This window comes from Oryctolagus cuniculus, chromosome 7 (assembly GCF_964237555.1).
Source record: "Oryctolagus cuniculus chromosome 7, mOryCun1.1, whole genome shotgun sequence".
NCBI lineage: Eukaryota > Metazoa > Chordata > Mammalia > Lagomorpha > Leporidae > Oryctolagus > Oryctolagus cuniculus.
Window position 1 is genome coordinate 94,086,996 of NC_091438.1, and position 20,981 is coordinate 94,107,976.

At 37.8% G+C, this 20,981-nt stretch overlaps 1 protein-coding gene across 4 annotated transcripts in view; it reads left to right on the forward strand.

Annotated features, from left to right (window-relative positions):
* USP33 (ubiquitin specific peptidase 33) overlaps positions 1–20,981 on the forward strand; it is a 72,022-nt gene that overhangs the window by 35,887 nt on the left and 15,154 nt on the right. The window contains exons 11-21 of one of the 4 annotated variants that reach the window (XM_051857562.2): positions 1,954–2,094; positions 4,270–4,382; positions 5,872–6,044; positions 6,142–6,236; positions 7,149–7,182; positions 11,354–11,399; positions 11,891–12,071; positions 13,578–13,704; positions 14,331–14,500; positions 16,021–16,102; positions 17,906–18,023. In XM_051857562.2, the coding sequence (XP_051713522.2) occupies positions 1,954–2,094; positions 4,270–4,382; positions 5,872–6,044; positions 6,142–6,236; positions 7,149–7,182; positions 11,354–11,399; positions 11,891–12,071; positions 13,578–13,704; positions 14,331–14,500; positions 16,021–16,102; positions 17,906–18,023 (1,280 nt within the window). The remainder of the gene's footprint in view (positions 1–1,953; positions 2,095–4,269; positions 4,383–5,871; positions 6,045–6,141; positions 6,237–7,148; positions 7,183–11,353; positions 11,400–11,890; positions 12,072–13,577; positions 13,705–14,330; positions 14,501–16,020; positions 16,103–17,905; positions 18,024–20,981) is intronic. The other 3 variants (XM_051857559.2, XM_051857560.2, XM_051857561.2) reach the window with 3 other exon arrangements.

The window sequence follows — 20,981 nt, forward strand, 5'->3', positions numbered from 1 at the left end:
CGTCAGAGGTTCAAATTATGTGATTTTAAAAGAAATGAGTACCATACAAGTAACAAAAAGTTATTTCTTCCATAATTACTTAAGAGTGAGGGCCACTAAACTAGGTATTTGAAGGAGTCCAAAATTCCTTTTTGAGGAAGAGTATTTCCTTAGCCTTAGGAATAATCTTGCTTCACCTGTATATATTACATGGAGGCCTAATCAGGAAGTCAGGTTCTGTAGTTATTCTGATCTTGTGTAGGAGTTGTATAGACCATTTTATATGTCAGTGTTGAAATACTGTCTAGCCCTTTCTTGTCAGAAGTTCTACAAAAGTCCTATTAAGCCTGATTCAGCAACATACTGGTCCTTTATTACTCTGTAACAGATTTGTTCTTGTACATAGTGACTAGGTAATGACCTGAATTACTGGTCTGAGTTTTGTTTTGTTTTGTTTTTCTTTTTAAGATTTATTTTATTTGAAAGAGTTGAACATAGAGACACACAAACACAAAGAGAGAAATCTTCATGCACTGGTTCACTTCCCAAGTGGCTGCATGGCCAGAACTGGGCCAGACAGGAGCCAGGAACTTCTTTCAGGTCTCCTACAAGGGTGCAGGGGCCCAAGGACCCAGGCCATCCTCTGCTGCTTTTCACAGTCCATTAACAAGGAGCTGGATCAGCAGTGAAGCAGCTGGAACTCAAACCGGTTGCCCATATGGGATGCTGTTACCACAGGCGGCAGCTTCAGCTACTGTGCCACAACGCCTGCCCCTATTTTATGTGTTTTAAAAGACTTGATGAAAAAGGTGATAAAGGATAAATGACACAAAACCTAAAGTATTTACTATCTAGCCCCTGACTCAGATCACATTAACTTTATTCCCTACTGAATACCCTGGAGGAATCTTTTCACCCTTTAAATTATTCAGTGCAAAGTAGTTATGGTTGAAATATTGGGAAATGCCTATGTGAATCGGAACTCCACAATATCTGAAAAGAATCCATGAAGACATTCTGGTTCAGGGTCTCTTACAAATTATTCTTTTCTCTTCACTCAAAATACTCCTTGAGCACAATCCTTTGCCTTTGAATACATGTTAGACACCAGGAATCCAAAAACAAACTATCAGGACTGTCATGGAGCTTATACTTTTCTTTATTCATATAATTTAGGTCTAAAAAAGATCATTTCCTAATGAAGTGGTCTGTTTCCTTTATCATAGTTAACAATAAGATAATTATGCCTAAAGTTGTTTTAGTTTGATTACTTTTTTAGTCTAGGAAAATAATCTCTTATTTTCCCATGTATTTTTTTTTTTTTAAGATTTATTTTTATTTGAAAGAATTCGAGAGGTAGAGAGAGAGAGAGAAAGAGCTCTTTCATCTGCTGGTTCACTCCCCACATGGCCACAATGGCTGGAGCTGAGGCAATCCAAGATCGGGAACCAGAATCTGCTTCCAGATCTCCCCATGTGGGTGCAGGGGCCCAAGGACTTGAACTATCCTCTACTGCTTTCCCAGGCCATAGCAGAGAGCTGGATCATAAGAGAGGCAGCTGGGACTACATCTGGTGCCTATATGGGATGCTGGCACTTCAGATCGGGCCTTTAACCTGCTGCACCACAGCACCAGCCTGTAGAATTCAAAAACTATCCTGAATGTCTTGTTTAAAAAACACAAAAAATTATATTTGGAAAAATAGGATACTCTTTGTATTTCCACAGCTCATTTTCTAAATTACCTACCACAGTAGTGTATCATAAACATTAACTGGTAGAAAACAGGTGGATTCATAGGTAGAAAGTTATTATTTTTCCGCTTAGCAGTTATTCTATGAATCAAATATTTCACCTGTCATTTGTTGATGTTGATTTTATTCAGAATATGATACTAAGAAATCTTTCAACTAATATGGGGTAGGTAAACTGATTTTAATATGTAAGATAATAATACAAATTTTAAATGTTTCAGAATATATCACTGATGTCCATTTGAATGACCTGTCTACACCACAGATTCTTCCTTCCAATGAAGGTGTTAATCCACGTTTGTCAACAAGCCCCCCTAAATCAGGAAATCTGTGGCCGGGATTGACACCTACACACAAAAAAGGTAAAAAGATTACCTGTACAAGTTCCTGTGCTTTGGATCTTAATTTAGAATGCTGATTTTGATATTTGGTAATTAAAAGTGTGAATTATGAGATGTTATTTGATCTATGAAAATCAAAAACATAGTTTTATGCAACTTCGGTTTTGTGTGTGGTACTCTGGTTTTTAAAAATTTAAATATAGTTGAATTCATTTTTCTTGTGTAAAGTCTGTGGTTTTTGTTTTTTTTTTTTCCCCCCAAGATTTATTTGGCCGGTGCCAGGACTCAATAGGCTAATCCTCTGCCTGCGGCGCCGGCACACCTGGTTCTATTCCCACACCTGGTCCTAGTCCCGGTCAGGGGCGGATTCTGTCCTGGTTGCTCTTCTTCCAGTCCAGCTCTCTGCTGTGGCCCGGGAAGGCAGTGGAGGATGGCCCAAGTCCTTGAACCCTGTACCTGCATGGGAGACCAGGAGAGGCACCTGGCTCCTGGCTTCGGATCAGCACAGTGCGCCGGCCGCGGCGGCCATTGTGGGGTGAACCAATGGAGGGGGAGGACCTTTCTCTATGTCTCTCTCTCTCACTGTCCACTCTGCCTGTCAAAAAAAAAAATATTTATTTATTTGAAAGAGTTACGCAGAGAGAGGAGAGGCAGAGAGAGAGAGAGGTCTTCCATCCGATGGTTCACTCTCCAGATGGCCTCAACGGCCAGAGCTACACTGATCCGAAGCCAGGATCCAGGAGCTTCTTCCAGATCTCCCACGTGGGTGCAGGGGCCCAAACACTTGGGCCATCTTCTACTGCTATCCCAGGCCACAGCAGGGAGCTGAATTGGAAGAGGAGCAGGCAGGACTCAAAGCGGCGCCCATATGGGATGCCGGCGCTTCAGGCCAGGGCATTAACCCGCTGTGCCACAGTGCTGGGCCCCAAGTCTGTGGGTTTTAATATATGCATAGATGTTTATGCATAGATGTTTATTATCACAAATAATGCAGAATACAAAACACTTCTAATACCCCAAGAATTTCCTCATACTAATCCTTTGTAATTAGATCATCCCCCAACTCCTGAGCCCTGGCACCGTTGATCCCCTAGTCCTCTTGTTTTACCTTTTCCCACAGTGTTGTATGATGTCATATAAATGGAATCATACATTATAGTCTTTGAATCAAGCTTCTTTTAACAACTCACTTGAGAATCAATCACTTTATTGCATATCTGAATAGTTTGTTCTATTTTGTTACAGAATTATAATTCATGATATGACTATATCACCATTCTTTCATTCATTCAGGGACTTTTGAAGTGTTTCCAAGTTTTATTATTAATAATGCCATTTTAAATGTGTCTGTAGCTTTTATGAATCTACGTTTGATTTGTGTAGGATAAATACTTAGAAGTAGGTTTATTGTGTTTTTTATTCTTTTTATGCTTAACATTGTACAAATGTGCCAAACCTTTCTAGAGTAATGTTACCATTTTGCATTACCATCAGCTATCTGTAAGAACCTGGTGTTATAAAATGTGAAAGTATGAAACTCAGAAAAAAATTTAGGGAGAAAGTTATTAACTTGGGTTAGGCAAACAGTTCTCAGAAACATCAAAGACATCAAAAACATCCATAAAGAAAAAATGTTTTTCTTAGCAAAAGACATTTTTAGGAGAATGAAAAGATTTAGGAGGAAATAATTTGCAAATCACATAGCTGACAAAAGATTTGTATTCATAAATACACAAAGGACTCTCAAAGCTTAATAATAGAATCCTGCCATCAAATAAAGCCTCAGTTAGAAGCAAAAATGAGTTAAGAGCAGAATTAGTTTGAAGACTTGATTGAGAATAGCTCTCTTATTTCATCTTGGGGTTTCCTTTCCACTTTCTAATATTTTTCCCTCTTCCTTTGATCCACAGAACATTAATACTTAACTGATGAGACATTTTGCATATAGAAAATGGATATTGTGCTAATTCAAGTTTTTTCACTTTCCCATATATACATTTATGGTATCCAAGATAATAAAATAAATATTCTTTTAAAAACCTTATCTGACTTGTTTCTGTTACGTTTTTGGTAATGCTTTTCATGGGTATTTTGAAAATTTCTTTATGTATTAATTTTAACTGTTAAAGATTCTAGAGGAAATTGTTAAAGGAATTACTTCTTTTTTAATGTTTTACATTTATTTTGCAATTTTAGTTCAGTCTGCATCTCCAAAGAGAAAAAAACAGCACAAGAAATACAGAAGTGTTATTTCAGACATATTTGATGGAACGATCATTAGTTCAGTGCAGTGTCTGACTTGTGACAGGGTGAGTATGAGGGAATTAAAAAAACCTGAAAAAATAGTGTGAAAAGTTTAACCACTCCTCCTTGCTACCAGTGATCATGTATACATTCTTGTCTTTGCATTAGTATAGTTTGATTCTAGAAGTAGAATTACTTTTTTGGAAATTAACAGCAATGTACTTTTTTGAAGGATTGGTCTTGACCCATCATTGACAGGCTAAGCATGTGTTAGCAGGAGAAATTGCTAAATTCTAAATTTGTGTTTTGATTACATAGAAAGTGAGACGTTGCTCAGCAGCACAGAGTTAGTAACACATGACTATTCTCTCAGGACTTGTGAAATTAGTATGCTGGGAAACTGTTGCTATTCATAGACCCAAGGCAGTTGAAAGTATCTCTTACATTTGGTTTTACTTAAAGCTTGTCAGTATTTTCTCAAGTTAAGAATGAGCTTAAATAATAAAAGTAGTGTCAAATTTATAAACAGTAGCAAAGGCATAAATTAAAAATGCACGAGAGTTCTTAAATACCTCTAAATCCCTCAGTTTCTCTGAACCTTTCATAATGAATCTGAATTAACATCTTAACAAAATTTGAGTTTTCAGTTGTTACATTAGAATCTTCAGTCAAATTTAAGACTTTCAATGGGATTATTTTAAAGTAGTTTATTTTAGTATTAAAAATTTAAGTAGAATTATCCATAAATGTTTTCAGATATAGTCATATACTGTGTGATGTTTCACTTGATGACTGACTATGTACATCTTGTATGATAATATCTAGAGATATAGTAGCCATTTAAGTTTGTATATGTACACTGTATATCTTCACAAATATCACCTATTGCAAAGCAACATCTATATTTAAAATCAGATCCTAGATTTTGCATTCACCTTTTTTAATATAATTAAAAAACAATTTAAAGAGTTTTTGAGAGACAGAAGAAAAAAGCTCCCATCCTCTGATTCACTTCCCAAATGCCCATATCAGGGCGAGGGCAAGGCTGGGAATGGAAACTGAATCTAGGTTTCCACATGGGTGGTAGGGACCCAGCCATCACTTGCTGCTTCCCAGAATCTTCATTGGCAGGAAGCTGGAATTGTGGGCCAGGGCTGTAAAGTACACCCCAGTACTCACAGTTTGGACCATGGGCCTCTTAACTTGACATCTTAACCACAATGCCTACTCCTGCCCCCCTGGACTCTGTTAAGCATTTTTAAACTATTAGTAAAGGTCAGTTTCCAAAATAAATATAGTAGTGCATAGATTCTGAACCTCAGGCTGCAATGACTGGATTTGGGGTACTATTTTCAGTGCTGCAGTATCTGTCTATAATGTACAACACCTGATATAGAGCAAGTGGTTCTTTGCTGTTACTATTGAAAAAGTTTTGAGTTTTTAAAATTTATTTTTGCTTATTATAACTTGTTTTGATTTTTGGAGTAAAAAATTAACCTTATAAATGTTTGTACTGGATTATTCATCCCATTTTTAAAACAAAAACAATTTTAGGTGTCTGTAACCCTCGAGACCTTTCAAGATCTGTCCTTGCCAATTCCTGGCAAGGAAGACCTTGCTAAGCTGCACTCATCAAGTCATCCAACTTCTATAGTCAAAGCAGGATCATGTGGCGAAGCGTATGCTCCACAGGGGTGGATAGCTTTTTTCATGGAATATGTGAAGAGGTATGTATTTATTTTCTTGCCATTAATTCGTTGTTAAACTGCTGTTTCTGCTGTACTGGCAGAACACTTCCTTTTTTTTCTATCAATGATGTTTCAGGTTTGTTGTCTCATGTGTCCCTAGCTGGTTTTGGGGTCCAGTAGTAACCTTGCAAGATTGTCTTGCTGCCTTCTTTGCCAGAGATGAACTAAAAGGTAAGAACCATGATAATATCTTTGGCTAAATTGTTGTAGGTGAATCTCAAGTACTAGTGGGACTAAATATAAAATGTATCCGTAAGTGCTTAATTTTTTTTAAGGATTTATTTCACTTATTTGAAAGGCAGAGTTTCAGAGACGTCTTCCAACCACTGATTCATTACCCAAATGGCTGCAATGGCCATAGCTGGGCTAGTCTGAAGCCAGGATCTTCCTCTGGGTCTCAAGTGGGTACAAAGCCTAAGGACTTGGGCCATGTTCTGCTTTCCCAGGTGCATTAGCAAGCAGCTGGATCAGAAGTAGAACAGCCAGGATTTGGAACTGTAGCCCATGTGGTATGCCAAGGCTGCAGGCAATTGCTTAACCCTCTATTCCAGAACACGGGCCCTTATAAATGGTTAATATTAAGGCAGCTTAAATAGTACTTGCCCATTGCCAGTGTCTACATTATATAACTGTATTATATAAGTATATAACTATATTATTTAACTATAATGAGAAAAGAAAAACTGTATCCTGAAGCAATTTATATAAACTGTAGCATAAGACAGCATGATATGTGATGGGTCTTAAAGCTGTTCTAGAATTGAAAAAAGGGAAAACTCATCCAAAACAATAAACTTATTTATCTATCTATCTGGAGTTGTCTTTGAAGTCTTCCTTATCATTTAAATATCCTTCACTAATTTTGCATGTCCAGTTCCTTACTTGGATTTATGACAAACTATTCATAAATTTTCTTGAATGAATTAAGGAAAAGAATGTTATTTGCTGTAGGCCTTCAATCTTGAAAATAGGTGAGAGAAGATGTTTAAGATTGTTGTCAGTATGTGACAAAGGATTGCAGAACCAAAAGAAAAGAATTTTTTGTTGATTTGAGAGGGAGTAACCACATGTTTCTATTTGCAGGTGACAATATGTACAGTTGTGAAAAATGCAAAAAGTAAGTGACGTTGACAGTGCTTATAGTTGCATGTTGTATTTTTTTTTTACTCAGTTGAATTGGACACATGAAGCTAAATTTGACACCATATTTAGAAAAACACAAGCCAGAAAGCTTTGTCTGATAATGTACAAATTGTTTATTCTGTAAAATAAATTGAAGATAAAAATTCAACATTCAATAGGCTTATATAATACATATAAGTTTATATACATATATATTTTTTAATTTATTTATTTGACAGGCACAGAAATTGGGGGTGGGTTGGGGATGATTATCTTCCATCTGCTAGTTCATTCCTCAAATGGCTGTGACAGTCAGGATCAGGCCAGGCCAAAGCCAGGTGCTTGGAACTCCTTCTGGGTTCCCCACACGGGCAGCAGAGGTCCAAGTACCTGCGCTGCCATCTGCTGCTTTCCTAGGTGCATTAACAAGGTGCTGGATGGGCAGGGGAACAGCAGGGACTTGTATCAGCACTCCAACTTAGGAGGCCAGTATCACAGGTGCTGACTTAACTCACCGTGCCACAGTACTGACTCTGAAAGTATATATTTTGAGGCATGAAATAAGTATGGGATTTTTGCATCACATATTTTCTTAGGTAAGGCAATATTCTCTCCTATATTATCATTTTAACAGGCTACATTCAGCAAGTAAAAGATAGTTTCAAATTTGCATAAAATTCAGAAAGGTGATGCCAACTTTTACATTTTCAGTATGAGCAGAATAGGACAGTTGAACCCTGATTTTGTTGTAGCAGCTTCCTTTTTCTGTCTTTTAATATTAATTCAGACTTCCCATGTTGGAAGTGAGATACACAGCAGACCCATAGAATGGCAGATGTCCTAAACAGCACTCTGGCCTCAGAATCAGCCCTTAAGGCATGGGGATCTGGCTGAAAAGCCCATGAGAGTATTTCAGGCATGGAAGGCCAAGACACTCTGGGAAAAAAAAAAAAACCTAAATGAAAGATCTCCGTGAGTGAGATCCCAGTGGAAAGAATGGGTCATCAAAGAAGGAGGTACCTTTCTCTGAAGGGAAGAGAGAACTTCCACTTTGACCATGGCCTTGTCTAAATATGATCAGAGTCGGTGAACTCAGGGGGCTAGCATAGCCTTGGCAGCTCATGACAAGAGCCTAGGGTGATTACTGATGCCATAAACAAGAGTGTCAGTTTTTTTTTTTTTTTTTTTTTTTTTTTAACTTTTATTTAATGAATATAAATTTCCAAAGTACAGCTTATGGATTACAGTGGCTTCCCCCCCATAACGTCCCTCCAACCCGCAACCCTCCCCTTATCCACTCCCTCTCCCCTTCCATTCACATATAGATTCATTTTCGATTCTCTTTATATACAGAAGATCAGTTTAGCATACATTAAGTAAAGATTTCAACAGTTTGCTCCCACACAGAAACATAAAGTGAAAAATACTGTTGGAGTACTAGTTATTAAATCTCTTAGCACACTAAGGACAAAGATCCTACATGAGGAGTAAGTGCACAGTGACTCCTGTTGTTGACTTAACAAATTGACACTCTTGTTTATGGCATCAGTAATCACCCTAGGCTCTTGTCATGAGCTGCCAAGGCTATGGAAGCCCCCTGAGTTCACTGACTCTGATCATATTTAGACCAGGCCATGGTCAAAGTGGAAGTTCTCTCCTCCCTTCAGAGAAAGGTACCTCCTTCTTTGATGACCCATTCTTTCCACTGGGATCTCACTCGTGGAGATCTTTCATTTAGGTTTTTTTTTTCCCCCCGAGAGTGTCTTGGCTTTCCATGCCTGAAATACTCTCATGGGCATTTCAGCCGGATCCGCATGCCTTAAGGGCTGATTCTGAGGCCAGAGTGCTGTTAGGACATTTGCCATTCTATGGGTCTGCTGTGTATCTCACTTCCCATGTTGGATCATTCTCTCCCTTTTTGATTCTATCAGCTAGTATTTGCAGACACTAGTCTTGTTTATGTGATCCCTTTGGTTCTTAGCCCAATCATTATGATCAATTGTGAACAGAAATTGATCACTGGGACTAGTGAGATGGCATTGGTACATGCCACCTCGATGGGATTGAATTCGAATCCCCTGGTATGATTCTAACTCTACTGTTTGAGGTAAGTCAGCTTGAGCATGTCCCGAATTGCACATCTCTTCCCTCTCTTATTCCCACTCTTATATTTAACAGCGATCACTTTTCAGTTAAGTTTCAGCACTTAAGAAGAATTGTGTATTGATTACAGTATTCAACCAAAAGTATTAAGTAGAACAAACAAAAAAATACTAAAAGGGATAACATATTAAGCTGCTCATCAACAGTCAGGGTGAGGGCTGATCAAGTCACCGTTTCTCATAGTGTTCATTTCACTTTAACAGGTTTCCTTTTTGGTGCTCAGTTAGTTGTCAAAGAGTGTCAATTTGTTAAGTCAACAACAGGAGTCACTGTGCACTTATTCCTCATGTAGGATCTTTGTCCTTAGTGTGCTAAGAGATTTAATGCTATAACTAGTACTCCAACAGTATTTTTCACTTTATGTTTCTGTGTGGGAGCAAACTGTTGAAATCTTTACTTAATGTATGCTAAACTGATCTTCTGTATATAAAGAGAAACGAAAATGAATCTATATGTGAATGGAAGGGGAGAGGGAGTGGGAAAGGGGAGGGTTGCGGGTTGGAGGGACGTTATGGGGGGGAAGCCATTGTAATCTATAAGCTGTACTTTGGAAATTTATATTCATTAAATAAAAGTTAAAAAAAATATTAATTCAGACTTGCAAATCTCCTTGGTGGTAGTCAGAAAAAAGTTATTGGAGACTTGATAAAGATGGCTATTTTTTTAGGTAAATTGGAAAATTTTTCTGAATCTCTGCAATAGAAAAATAGTGGCTTCTAATAAAATACAGCATCTTAATACTACAGAATTTTGAGGCCAGTGTTGCCAGCATGCCATGTGACTGCTGGTTCAAGTCTCAGATGCTCCAGTTCTGAACCAGCTCCCTGCTAATGCCTGGGAAAGCAGCAGATGATGGCCCAAGTGCTTGGGCCCCTGCCACACAACATAGGAGACCCGGATGGAATTCCTAGCTCCTGGCTTTGGCTGTGGCAGCATTTTGAGGAGTAAACCAGTGGATAGCAGATTGATCTTTCTGTGTCTTTCCTTCTCTGTCTTTTAAGTAAGTAAGTAAAGTAAAAAAAAAAAAAGGAATAATAACAAAAAATACAGGCTTCTGGCTATTGGCAATAAACTCAGGAAAACAGTGTCCGCAGCTTTGAGTCCTTTACATAACAGAAAGGAATGATAACACAGTTTGACTAAACAAAAATGCTGCCTTGTACTTTGGAAAGATTTTATCGGTTTGTCCTTGAAGTCTTAGCTGATAGCTGAAGAGGGTACTGACCTGGAGAAAGATCCTTTCTTGTAAAGCATACTAGGAAAAAGATAATAGTGAAAATCCAAATCAAAAGTAGAGATTTGTCAGGTATTAATATTGATTATTAAGTCATCTTTTATATCAAGTTTTTCCCACTCCTTTTTTAAAAAGATTTATTTATTTGAAAGGCAGGGTTACAGAGAGGAGAGATAGCAAGATCTCCCATCTGCTGGTTCACTTACTAAATGCTTGCTTGTAAGAGCCTGGAGCTTCATTTAAGTCTTCCACAGGGGTGCAGTGGCCCAAGGACTTGGGCTATCTTCTGCTGCTTTTCCAGGCGTGTTAGCAGGGAGTGCGATCAGAAGTCGAGCAGCTGGAGCTTGAACCAGTGCCCACATGGGATGCTGACATTGCAGGCAACGGCCCAAAAGTGTTTTTTTTCCCACATTTAAGAATAAAAGTTTTAATATATTTATCTGAACTACAAATTTATAAAGTTAGAATTTTGCTTTATCCAGTTTTATTTAGTATCTGTTATAAAGCTATAGCCAAAATAAATAGGAGCACATTTGTTTCTCCAAAAAATGATTTTCATCAGCTGCCTTCAATTATATTACTGATATCTTTATATCAATTATTTTTGGCAATAAGGAACCCTAGTGTTTTATTATTTATGGTATAACATAATTCAGTAGTAAACATTTCTAGACTGATACCTTTTGTCTTTATTTTCTAAGAATTTTTATGTTATATTTAAAGATATTAAACTTCTTGTAGATTCATTGGTTTTCTTTTTCCCACCTAGATTAAGGAATGGAGTAAAATTTTGTAAAGTACAAAAATTTCCTGAGGTATGAACTTTATTTTAATTCAATTTGTTTTATGTGCTAAAGCATTAATATAACGCAGTGTAGAAATAAATTCTTTTAGCATGATTGAAAAATGGAATGGACTGTAAGAGCCCATAATGGTGTTCTCTGTTGAACATGATTTAAATAATGTAAGATCTTGCAAGAGTATAAAGAATAAAATTAGGAAAACAAATATCAGTATACTTAAAAGCAACATGTTTCACCGTTTCCACATTTTGAGCATTTCTGGACTCAGGTTGTAATTGCAGGTTAATGTTTAAACTTGAGACAATATCAGTTTTTAATAGACTTCTTTATCTAGCGGATAAAATTAAGTAAAATATTAGGTAATGTTACCTTTGTAAATTTATTTTGATTGAACAAGTTTCTTCTTGTAGAATGATAATGTTTATGTAGTAAGTTTTACCACTTGGAATGTTTTCAGTTTTTTCTAATGATAAATTAGGGTTTTGAATTTTGTTGTCTTTTAGATTTTATGCATCCACCTTAAAAGATTCAGACATGAACTGATGTTTTCCACCAAAATCAGCACTCATGTTTCATTTCCACTGGAAGGCCTGGATCTCCAGCCATTTCTTGCTAAGGATAGTCCAACTCAAATTGTGACTTACGATCTTTTGTCAGTCATTTGTCATCATGGAACTGCAAGTAGTAAGTACACAGCTCTAACTTTTGTTCTTAGATTAAATAGAAGTAAAACATATGAATTAATCTCTTATGTAAGACTTACCTGACCAGAATAAAAAATGTAAAAAGTTAAAAGCAAAAGATTTTACTGCTGTTTTTAAAAAACATGCCATATTTTCAGCTTAAAAAATATTAAACATTAATGGAGATGGAAATACTTTTTACCTTGATTTGATTAGTATACATTGTATACATATATTAAATTATCACATGGGCCTCATAAATATGTACACTTTTGTGTCAGTTTAAAACATTTGTGGATAAAAAAATCGCAGGTGAAAATTTGGTGCAGCAATTAAGCCACTGCTTGGGGTGACTGCATCCCATATTGGAGTGCCTGTGTTCAAGGCCCGAATCTGTTTCTGCATCTAACTTCCTGCTAACACACACTCTGAAAGTACTTAGATCCATGCCACACAGTAGACCCAGATGGAGTTCAGAGCTCCTGGCTTTGGCCTGGCCCAGTCCCAGGTGTTGCAGGCATTTGGGGGAATGCATCAACAGATGGAAGATCTTTCTTCTATTAGCTGTCTGTCTCTGCTTTTCACATAAATGGGGAAAAAAAAGTCAGACAATTTTAGGAAATTATTTTTTACTATGATTAGAATATTAGAAATCAGGGCCGGCGCCGTGGCTCAATAGGCTAATCCTCCACCTTGCGGCGCCGGCACACCGGGTTCTAGTCCCGGTTGGGGCGCCGGATTCTGTCCCGGTTGCCCCTCTTCCAGGCCAGCTCTCTGCTATGGCCAGGGAGTGCAGTGGAGGATGGCCCAGGTGCTTGGGCCCTGCACCCCATGGGAGACCAGGAAAAGCACCTGGATCCTGGCTCCTGCCATCGGATCAGCGCGGTGCGCCGGCTGCAGCAGCGGCCATTGGAGGGTGAACCAACGGCAAAAGGAAGACCTTTCTCTCTCTGTCTCTCTCTCACTGTCCACTCTGTCAAAAAAAAAAAAAAAAAAAAGAATATTAGAAATCATATTGTATAAGTTAAATAATAATGACTTTAATATTTTTTTACTGGTTTTCTTTTTTAAAAATTATTTGAGAGAGAGAAAATACTTCACCCACTGGTACATTTCCCCAAATGCCCACAGTGGCTGGGCAAGGCTGAACTGAAGCCAGGAACAGAAAAATCTAGGCCTCTCATGTGGGTGGCAGTACCTCAGTTACTTGAGCCATCACTGCTGTCTCCTAGGGTCTACATTGGCAGGAAGTTGGAGGTAGGCACTTGGAATCAAACCCAAGCACTCCAATGTGGGATTTGGATGTTTTAACTAGTTACTTGACTACCAGGCTAAATGCCTGCTCCAATGCTGCATTTTTTTTAAGATTATACTTTCTGTCCTTCATTTCTTCAAATGGTTGTATGTCTCAGCTGCTGTCGAAGGCCTTGGGGATACAAAAGGTTTCTTCTTCCATTCTTGTTTTAATTTTGTGTTACTGAAATAATTTCTTTTCCCTTGAATTCAGGTGGACATTATATAGCCTACTGCCGAAATAATTTAAATAATCTCTGGTATGAATTTGATGATCAGAGTGTCACTGAAGTTTCAGAATCTACCGTACAAAATGCAGAAGCTTATGTTCTTTTCTATAGGTAACTGAAGTACACAAACTACTTTTACAAATATCAAAGAGTATCTCCCTCTTTGGGCTTTTTTAGAGTTTCAAATGGATTGCTGAGTAAAAGATTAGAAATTATTGTACTCTATTGAGTAAAGTAAAAATTTGTATGCAGAATGATCATGTTCAAAATATGTTAAATCATTTACATGAATGACAGTCATACATTTTGCTTTAGAAAGATTGTCTTTAATAATCCCTACCACTAGTATTAATTTTTAAGTGCCAGATTTTTTCTCCTACCATAGTGAATAAAGGCAGTATCACTATAAAAATCTTGGGTATTTTTTCAGTATCTTATGAAAGAAAATGTTAGCTACTAAAACAGGAACACAGATTATTTAGGTTGCTCTTAACAACAAACTTTGCCTAATGTGTAACAGTAGTTTTGTGGACACCTGTAGTTGAGACAGAGTATTGCCTCTAGAGGATGTGTAATGTATTTGAGAAGTGATAAAGGTATATTTCTCTTAAAATTCCAAAGACTGAATGAGGTCTATGATATTAATTTATGTGCTAAGTATAATAAGAAGAAAAATCTACCTATTAATCTGTTGTAGTAAGAAGCATATTGAACTAGCTACTCATTGTCCTTAATAGGAAGAGCAGTGAAGAAGCACAAAAAGAGAGGCGAAGAATTTCAAACCTGTTGAACATAATGGAACCAAGCCTCCTTCAGTTTTACATTTCTCGACAGTGGCTAAATAAGTTCAAGACCTTTGCTGAACCTGGCCCTATTTCTAATAATGACTTTCTCTGTATTCACGGAGGTAAGAGATTCTGCAGTGCAAAGAAGTGGCAAGGGTTTGGTATTCAGTAATTAGCTTATTAGGAAAAAGCCAAGAATTTTACTCTTCCACTTATTTCTCATTTTCCATTATTGGTCCAATTTAGTATGTTTAATCCCATATAGCTTCAAAAATTGGCCTTTTCTTTCTAATTGTAAGCAATCTGGACTCTTGAACCCAAGTTTGAGTATCCATTTCAAACTGTGCTTTAGACCGAAAAAAAAGACCCTATCTCTTCTCAGAGATCTGATTGCATAGTAGAGTCAGATACATAGTCAGTTACAGTACAGTGAGCTCTTCCACAGATATTACACATGATTTTTCTTAGCTGAGAGCATTCTTATGCTAGTTGTTTCAGCCACCAATGTGGAATGGTTCTTTACCCCATTTATCTGAATTAATAACTAGCTGTTTTCTGAAGTATGGAAACTGAAAAAACCTCATAGTTATTTGTTAAGTATAATTTATGCCTTTATAATTGCTATGTTATCTGCTACATAGGTAATACCTTCAGTATAGAGTCCTACAGAAATAGAACCTTTTTCTGGCACTTTTATTAACCCTCATGGATGAAAACTCAGTATTCTTTTTTGTTGTTGTTAACTTATTTTTATGTATTGAAAGGCAGAGTGACAGAGAGAGGGATCTCTTCCGTATGCCTTGATGCCTTAAATGCTTCTAACAGCCAGGACTGACCCATGCTGAAGCCAAGAATGAGAAACTCTATCCTGGGGTCCCACATGTATGACAGGTACCTGAGTACTTGAGCTGTTATCTGCTGCCTTCCACAGTACGCATTAACTGGAAGCTGGATCAGAAGTGGAGGCAAGACTTGATCACAGACAATGTGATAATGAGATGCAAGTGTTCTGAGCAGCAGTGTAGCACTCTGCCACAGTGCCTGCCACTCACTCAGTGTTCTTGTTAATTTTGTTGTATTCAAGCCACAGAGATAAGAATATCCTGTGTTAGTAGAGAACCCTAAACCTTAAAATTATTTTTAGTGTAGCTGTTAAGTCACCACTTGGGATGCCTTTATCTCACATGAAGTGCCTGGTTGAACCAGCTCCTCCACTTCAGATCCAGCTTGATTCAAATGAATGCCCTGGAAGGTAGCAGATGATGGCTCAAGAACATAGATTCCTGCCACCTGTGTAGGAGACCTGAATTGAGTTCAAACTCTTGGCTTCAGTCTGGCCCAGCCCTATTGTTGAAGACAAATTGAGAGTGAACCAGCAGATGAACGATCTTTCTCTCTCCCTCTCTCTCTCTCTTCCCCTTTCAAATGAAAATAAATTTTTAAAAAAATTTTTTTATTTTAAGGTGTATGTTCATCTTAAATAAATATAATCACCAAATACCTTATACTGAACTTTTTGGGAAGGGAAATTTAAGAATAACAATTGACTAGTCTTTAGTCGTTGTTAAAAAGTAAGATTAACCTTTCAAAGTATTATAAAGGAATTAAAGAATGAGATAGACCTGTCTAAACTTTCTTTTAGGTGTTCCCCCACGCAAGGCTAGTTATATTGAAGACCTCGTCTTGATGCTGCCTCAGAACATTTGGGATAACTTATATAGCAGGTTTGTTTCTTAAATTAGACAATATAGTATTGTGAAAATCAGTTAAAATGGTTAAAAGGCAATTGTATTATTTCACAGATGCCCTTTGTGCTCTATGTTGCTTACATAGAGTATCTCTTTTTTTTTCTCTTCATTCTAAAGTGTGAGTAGGAAGGCTTTGTAGCTAGTGTGGACCTAGTGTAGATAATTCTTATTTTATGTTCTGATTATCTTTCTGTGAAGTTATGCTGTGATATTTAGTTTTTAAAAAAAGATTTACGTGTTTACTTATTTGAAAGGCCGAGAGACAGAGAGGGGGAGATAGAGATATCTTCCATCTACTAGTTTGCTTCTCAAATTCCTGCAGCAGCTGGGTCTGGACCAGACTGAAGTCAGGAGCCAGGAACTCCATCCTGGTCTCCCACATAGGTGGCAAGGTCCCAAGTAGTTGGGCTGTCTTCTGCCTTCTCCCACACATTAGCAGGAAACTGGATCAGCAGCAGAACATCTGGGACTCAAATTGGTGCTCTGTTATAGGGTATCAGTGTCACAGATGGTGTCTTAATATGCTGTACCACAACGCAGATCCCATATATTTAACTTTAAATACTTTATTTTAAAGGTTTTACATATCTCCAACTCTAAAATTTTATACATGTACATATTTCCATAATTGGAAATTCTTACTCTTAAACTTTAGTTTTAATTTTTATTTTAAAACATTTTGCACGGGACAGGTGCTGTGGTGTGGTGGGTTAAGCCACGGCCTGCAGTGCTGGCATCCATATGGGTGTGGGTTCAAGACCCAGCTACTCCACTTCCAGTTCAACTCTCTGTCATGGCCTGGGAAAGCAATAGAAGATGACCCACGTCCTTGGGCCCCTGCACCCGCTTGGGAGACTCAGAGGAAGCTCCCGTCTCCTGGCTTCAGCTCCGCCTGATTTGGGAGTGAACCAGCGGATGGAAGATTCTCTCTATCTGCCTCTCCTTCTCTCTCTGTAACTCTTTCAAATAAACAAATCTTTAAAAATAACATTTTGCACTATAATTTCCCTATTAATTATGTTTTCCTTAGTTGAATGTAAAAGTAAAGAATTCCATGAATGCTTCCTTCTTGAGATGCTAGGAGAAACCTTCCATCTAATTAAACTTGACTATGACTATAGATATAACCAAGATTCTTATGTTGTAGGTCAATATCTGAACTACTTCCTTTACTTTGTTATTTCCTCTAACATTTTGAAGTATAGAATTAATTATAGGGGCCAGCACTGTGGCATAGTGTGTAAAGCTGCCGCCTGTACGGCTGGCATCCCATATGGGCGCCGGTTCGAGTCCCAGCTGTTCTGCTTCTGATCCAGCTCTCTGATATGGCCTGGGAAAGCAGTAGAAGGTGACTCAAGTCCTTGGGCCCCTGCACTCGTGTGGGAGACCCAGAAGAAGCTTTTGGCTCCTGGCTTCAGATCAGTCCAGCTCCAGCTGTTGCGGCCATTTGGGGAGTGAACCAGTGGATGGGAGACCTCTCTCTCTCTAACTCTGACTTTCAAATAAATAAAATAAATCTTTTAAAAAAAGAAGTAACTCTAAGGGAAAATTGAAATATAGGTAAAGCATATCAGGCAATGTACTGATAATGTCACTGACCATAATAAAACATGAAATCAAGTCCTTAAGTGATTTTTTAAAATTCTTACATTACTTCCAGAATTTTCCTGTGAGAATTTATTCTTAACTGGGGATTTAGCCATTCACCAAAAAGAAACAAGTTTCCTAGAGTACCATAATTTTGTGTTAATTTTAATTTTTAAATTCTTCCTACTTCAGGTATGGAGGAGGACCCGCTGTCAACCATCTTTACATTTGTCACACTTGCCAAATTGAGGCAGAGAAGATTGAAAAAAGAAGAAAAACGGAATTGGAAATTTTTATTCGGGTAAAAAAAGTAATGCTTTTCAAATTGTAAATGATCTAGGATAAAGGTGAAGATGTGACTATTATCAGACTATATTTTATTAGTGAAATGACTATGTGAAAGAATTGTAATAGATTTGAAGTGTTTAGTTGCATAACAATGAGTAAACTCAGTTCAATACAATGTATTGAGTTAAGATCTCCCTTTGTGGGTTTTTGTTTTTATGGATTGGTAATAAATTTTGTTTAATGGATTGACACTGGCAAGATTTTTTTTTAATATTATTTATTTGAAAGGTAAAGTTAGAAGGAGTGACACAGAGATCTTCCATCCGCTAGTTCATTCCCCAAATGGCAACAAAGGCTGGGGCTGGACCAGGCTAAAGCCAGGGGGCAGAAGCTTCATTTGGGTCTCCCATGTGGCTGCAGGGGCCCAAGGACTTGGCCCATCCTCCATTGTTTTTCCAGATGCATTATCAGGGAGCTGGAATTAAACCAATGCCCATTTGGGATGCTGGTGGAGGCTTAACCTGCTAAGCCACAGCACTGTCTCCAAGAAATCTTATTAAAAAGGAAAATTAGGGGTTTCCTTAAGTTAGTATTGTCTAGATTCTGTCCAGACTACATGCTCTATTCCCATCCTTTTATAAAATTATAACATTGTTTTGTCTTTTGGGGGATTCCCTATATTTGTAATTATACAGAGTTTCCTTAGAATAAGTAAATTATGAGGCATTCTTTGATTAAAAGCAACAGACTGTTTATGTACATCTACAAAAAGCTAAACAACCAGGTTGGTTTTTTTGTTTTTTTTTGTTTGTTTGTTTTTTTGACAGGCAGAGTGGACAGTAAGAGAGAGAGACAGAGAAAGGTCTTCCTTTTGCTGTTGGTTCACCCTCCAATGGCCGCTGTGGCCAGCACGCTGCGCTGATCCGATGGCAGGAGCCAGGTGCTTTTCCTGGTCTCCCACGGGGTGCAGGGCCCAAGCACTTGGGCCATCCTCCACTGCACTCCCTGGCCACAGCGGAGAGCTGGCCTGGAAGAGGGACAACCAGGACAGAATCCAACGCCCCGACCGGGACTAGAACCCGGTGTGCCGGCACCACAAGGCAGAGGATTAGCCTAGTGAGCCACGGCGCCGGCCGGTTTTATGAACAAGTATTAGTACAGTTTGAGTTACCTAGGTGGCTAAAAATCTATTCAGAAAAAAAAAAGAAAAAAAAAGAAAAAAAAATCTATTCAGAATACTGCTGTCAATAACACAGCTCCAATTGTTTGAAAAAGTTTAAAATTTGAGTCACCTGAGATTCATGATAATCCTTCAGAGATCACAGTAGGAGAGAATCTTATTGCAGGAGAAAATGGGATTATTTTAGTAAAGGCGGGGGGAAGGTAATGAACAGTATAAAACAAGATTCCAGTATGTTCATGTTATGTCTGACCAACACATGTGCAAATGTGTATGAACCTGCTTCTCTTCTCTGGTTCAGGAATTTTGAGTGTGTGTGCCCTTTTCTGAATTAATTTTTACATAGGGAAAGGTACAGGTACAGATTTATTTTATTAATTTTTCCTAGGCCTCATTTGCTTCCTGAATCTACCAAAGCAGGTTTTAGTTCAGTTTTAAAAATCATTCATTCCATCAGTGCTTAAATAATGGTTAAATGACTGCATCCATCAGTGTTTAATTAATACTTATAGAAGTCATTCTAATCACTCTGAACAGAATTGGAATACGGGGAAGGAGAAACATAACCAATAAAAGTACCAGGCAGTGAAAGGCAAGATCACTGCCACCTCTCAGATTGGAATTAGAAGCTGGGGCAGTGGCCAAGAGTGTGGTTTTAATACATAGGAAAAAAGACACAGAATAAGGAGAGCTTCTGTGTAGTGATGTAAGCCTAACCAAGGGTGTTGGAGCTCAAGCGGGATAAGAAGGGATACTCATGTTAGCTAGGTATTGGCGGCTTCAGGAGTGTAGCATAGTAACAACAGTGGTAGAGAGATTGGTTCCAAATGGGGAACTGACCAAATAATAACTATAGTGAGATCCAGTTTTCCCATTGTCAGAGTCACAACTTTGGAAAGAAAGAAAACTAGAATGTATTCTGTGCTATTGGATTAGGGATGTAGATAACTCTTGTGAATTCACGGTGACTGCTAAATATATATAGAAGTGTGAGTGTATGTGTATACATATGAGGGGAATTTAAAAGGCTTATAGAAAAAGTTGAAAGATAAAAATGAAGAATATAAACTTATTTCTCAGCATTGTCTCCATCAAGTTTGAGATTTTTTGAGTGATGATACTGTTTACTTAGTTCTTTAAAGAACTGAGGCTCCTGGGAATTTAGTTGTATCAATGCAGTCTTTATAGTGTTACTTGATGAAAAATGTGTATACTTTAAAGATCTTTTTAAGATTACAAAACAAATCAGAAGGAGTCAAATCAAGACAAGATGGTGGATGCCTAATGATTTCCCATGGAAATTTGCAGAATGATCTTCCCTTGATAAGAGGAGTGAGCAGAAGTATTACCATGATAAAGAAAAACTGTCTGATTAAGCTTTCCCAGGCATTTTTCTACTAATGCTTTTGTTAACTTTCTAAGTACACTCTCCTGATATGTAGATGTTAGCATTCTTGGCCCTCCCAAAAGTGAACAAACTGACCTTTGCTCTTGATTTGTCTGTTTTTGCTTTGACAAGAACACTTCCACTTCTTGGTAGCCATTGCTTTGATTTTAGGATTGTGCTGTTAAAGCCATGTTTCATCTCTCATTCCACTTTTTGGAAGAAATGCTTTCCTGTCTTGGTACTGCTTGTTTAAAATTTCCATGGACAGTTCTGTTCTTGTCTATATGTGTACTGGGCACAGCAGTTTTGGCATTCATCCAGCAGAATGTTGGTTTCACTTCATTTATCCAGTCAGAATTGTGTGAGCTGACCCAGTTGAAATATCTATGATATTGGCTATTATTTCTGCTAAT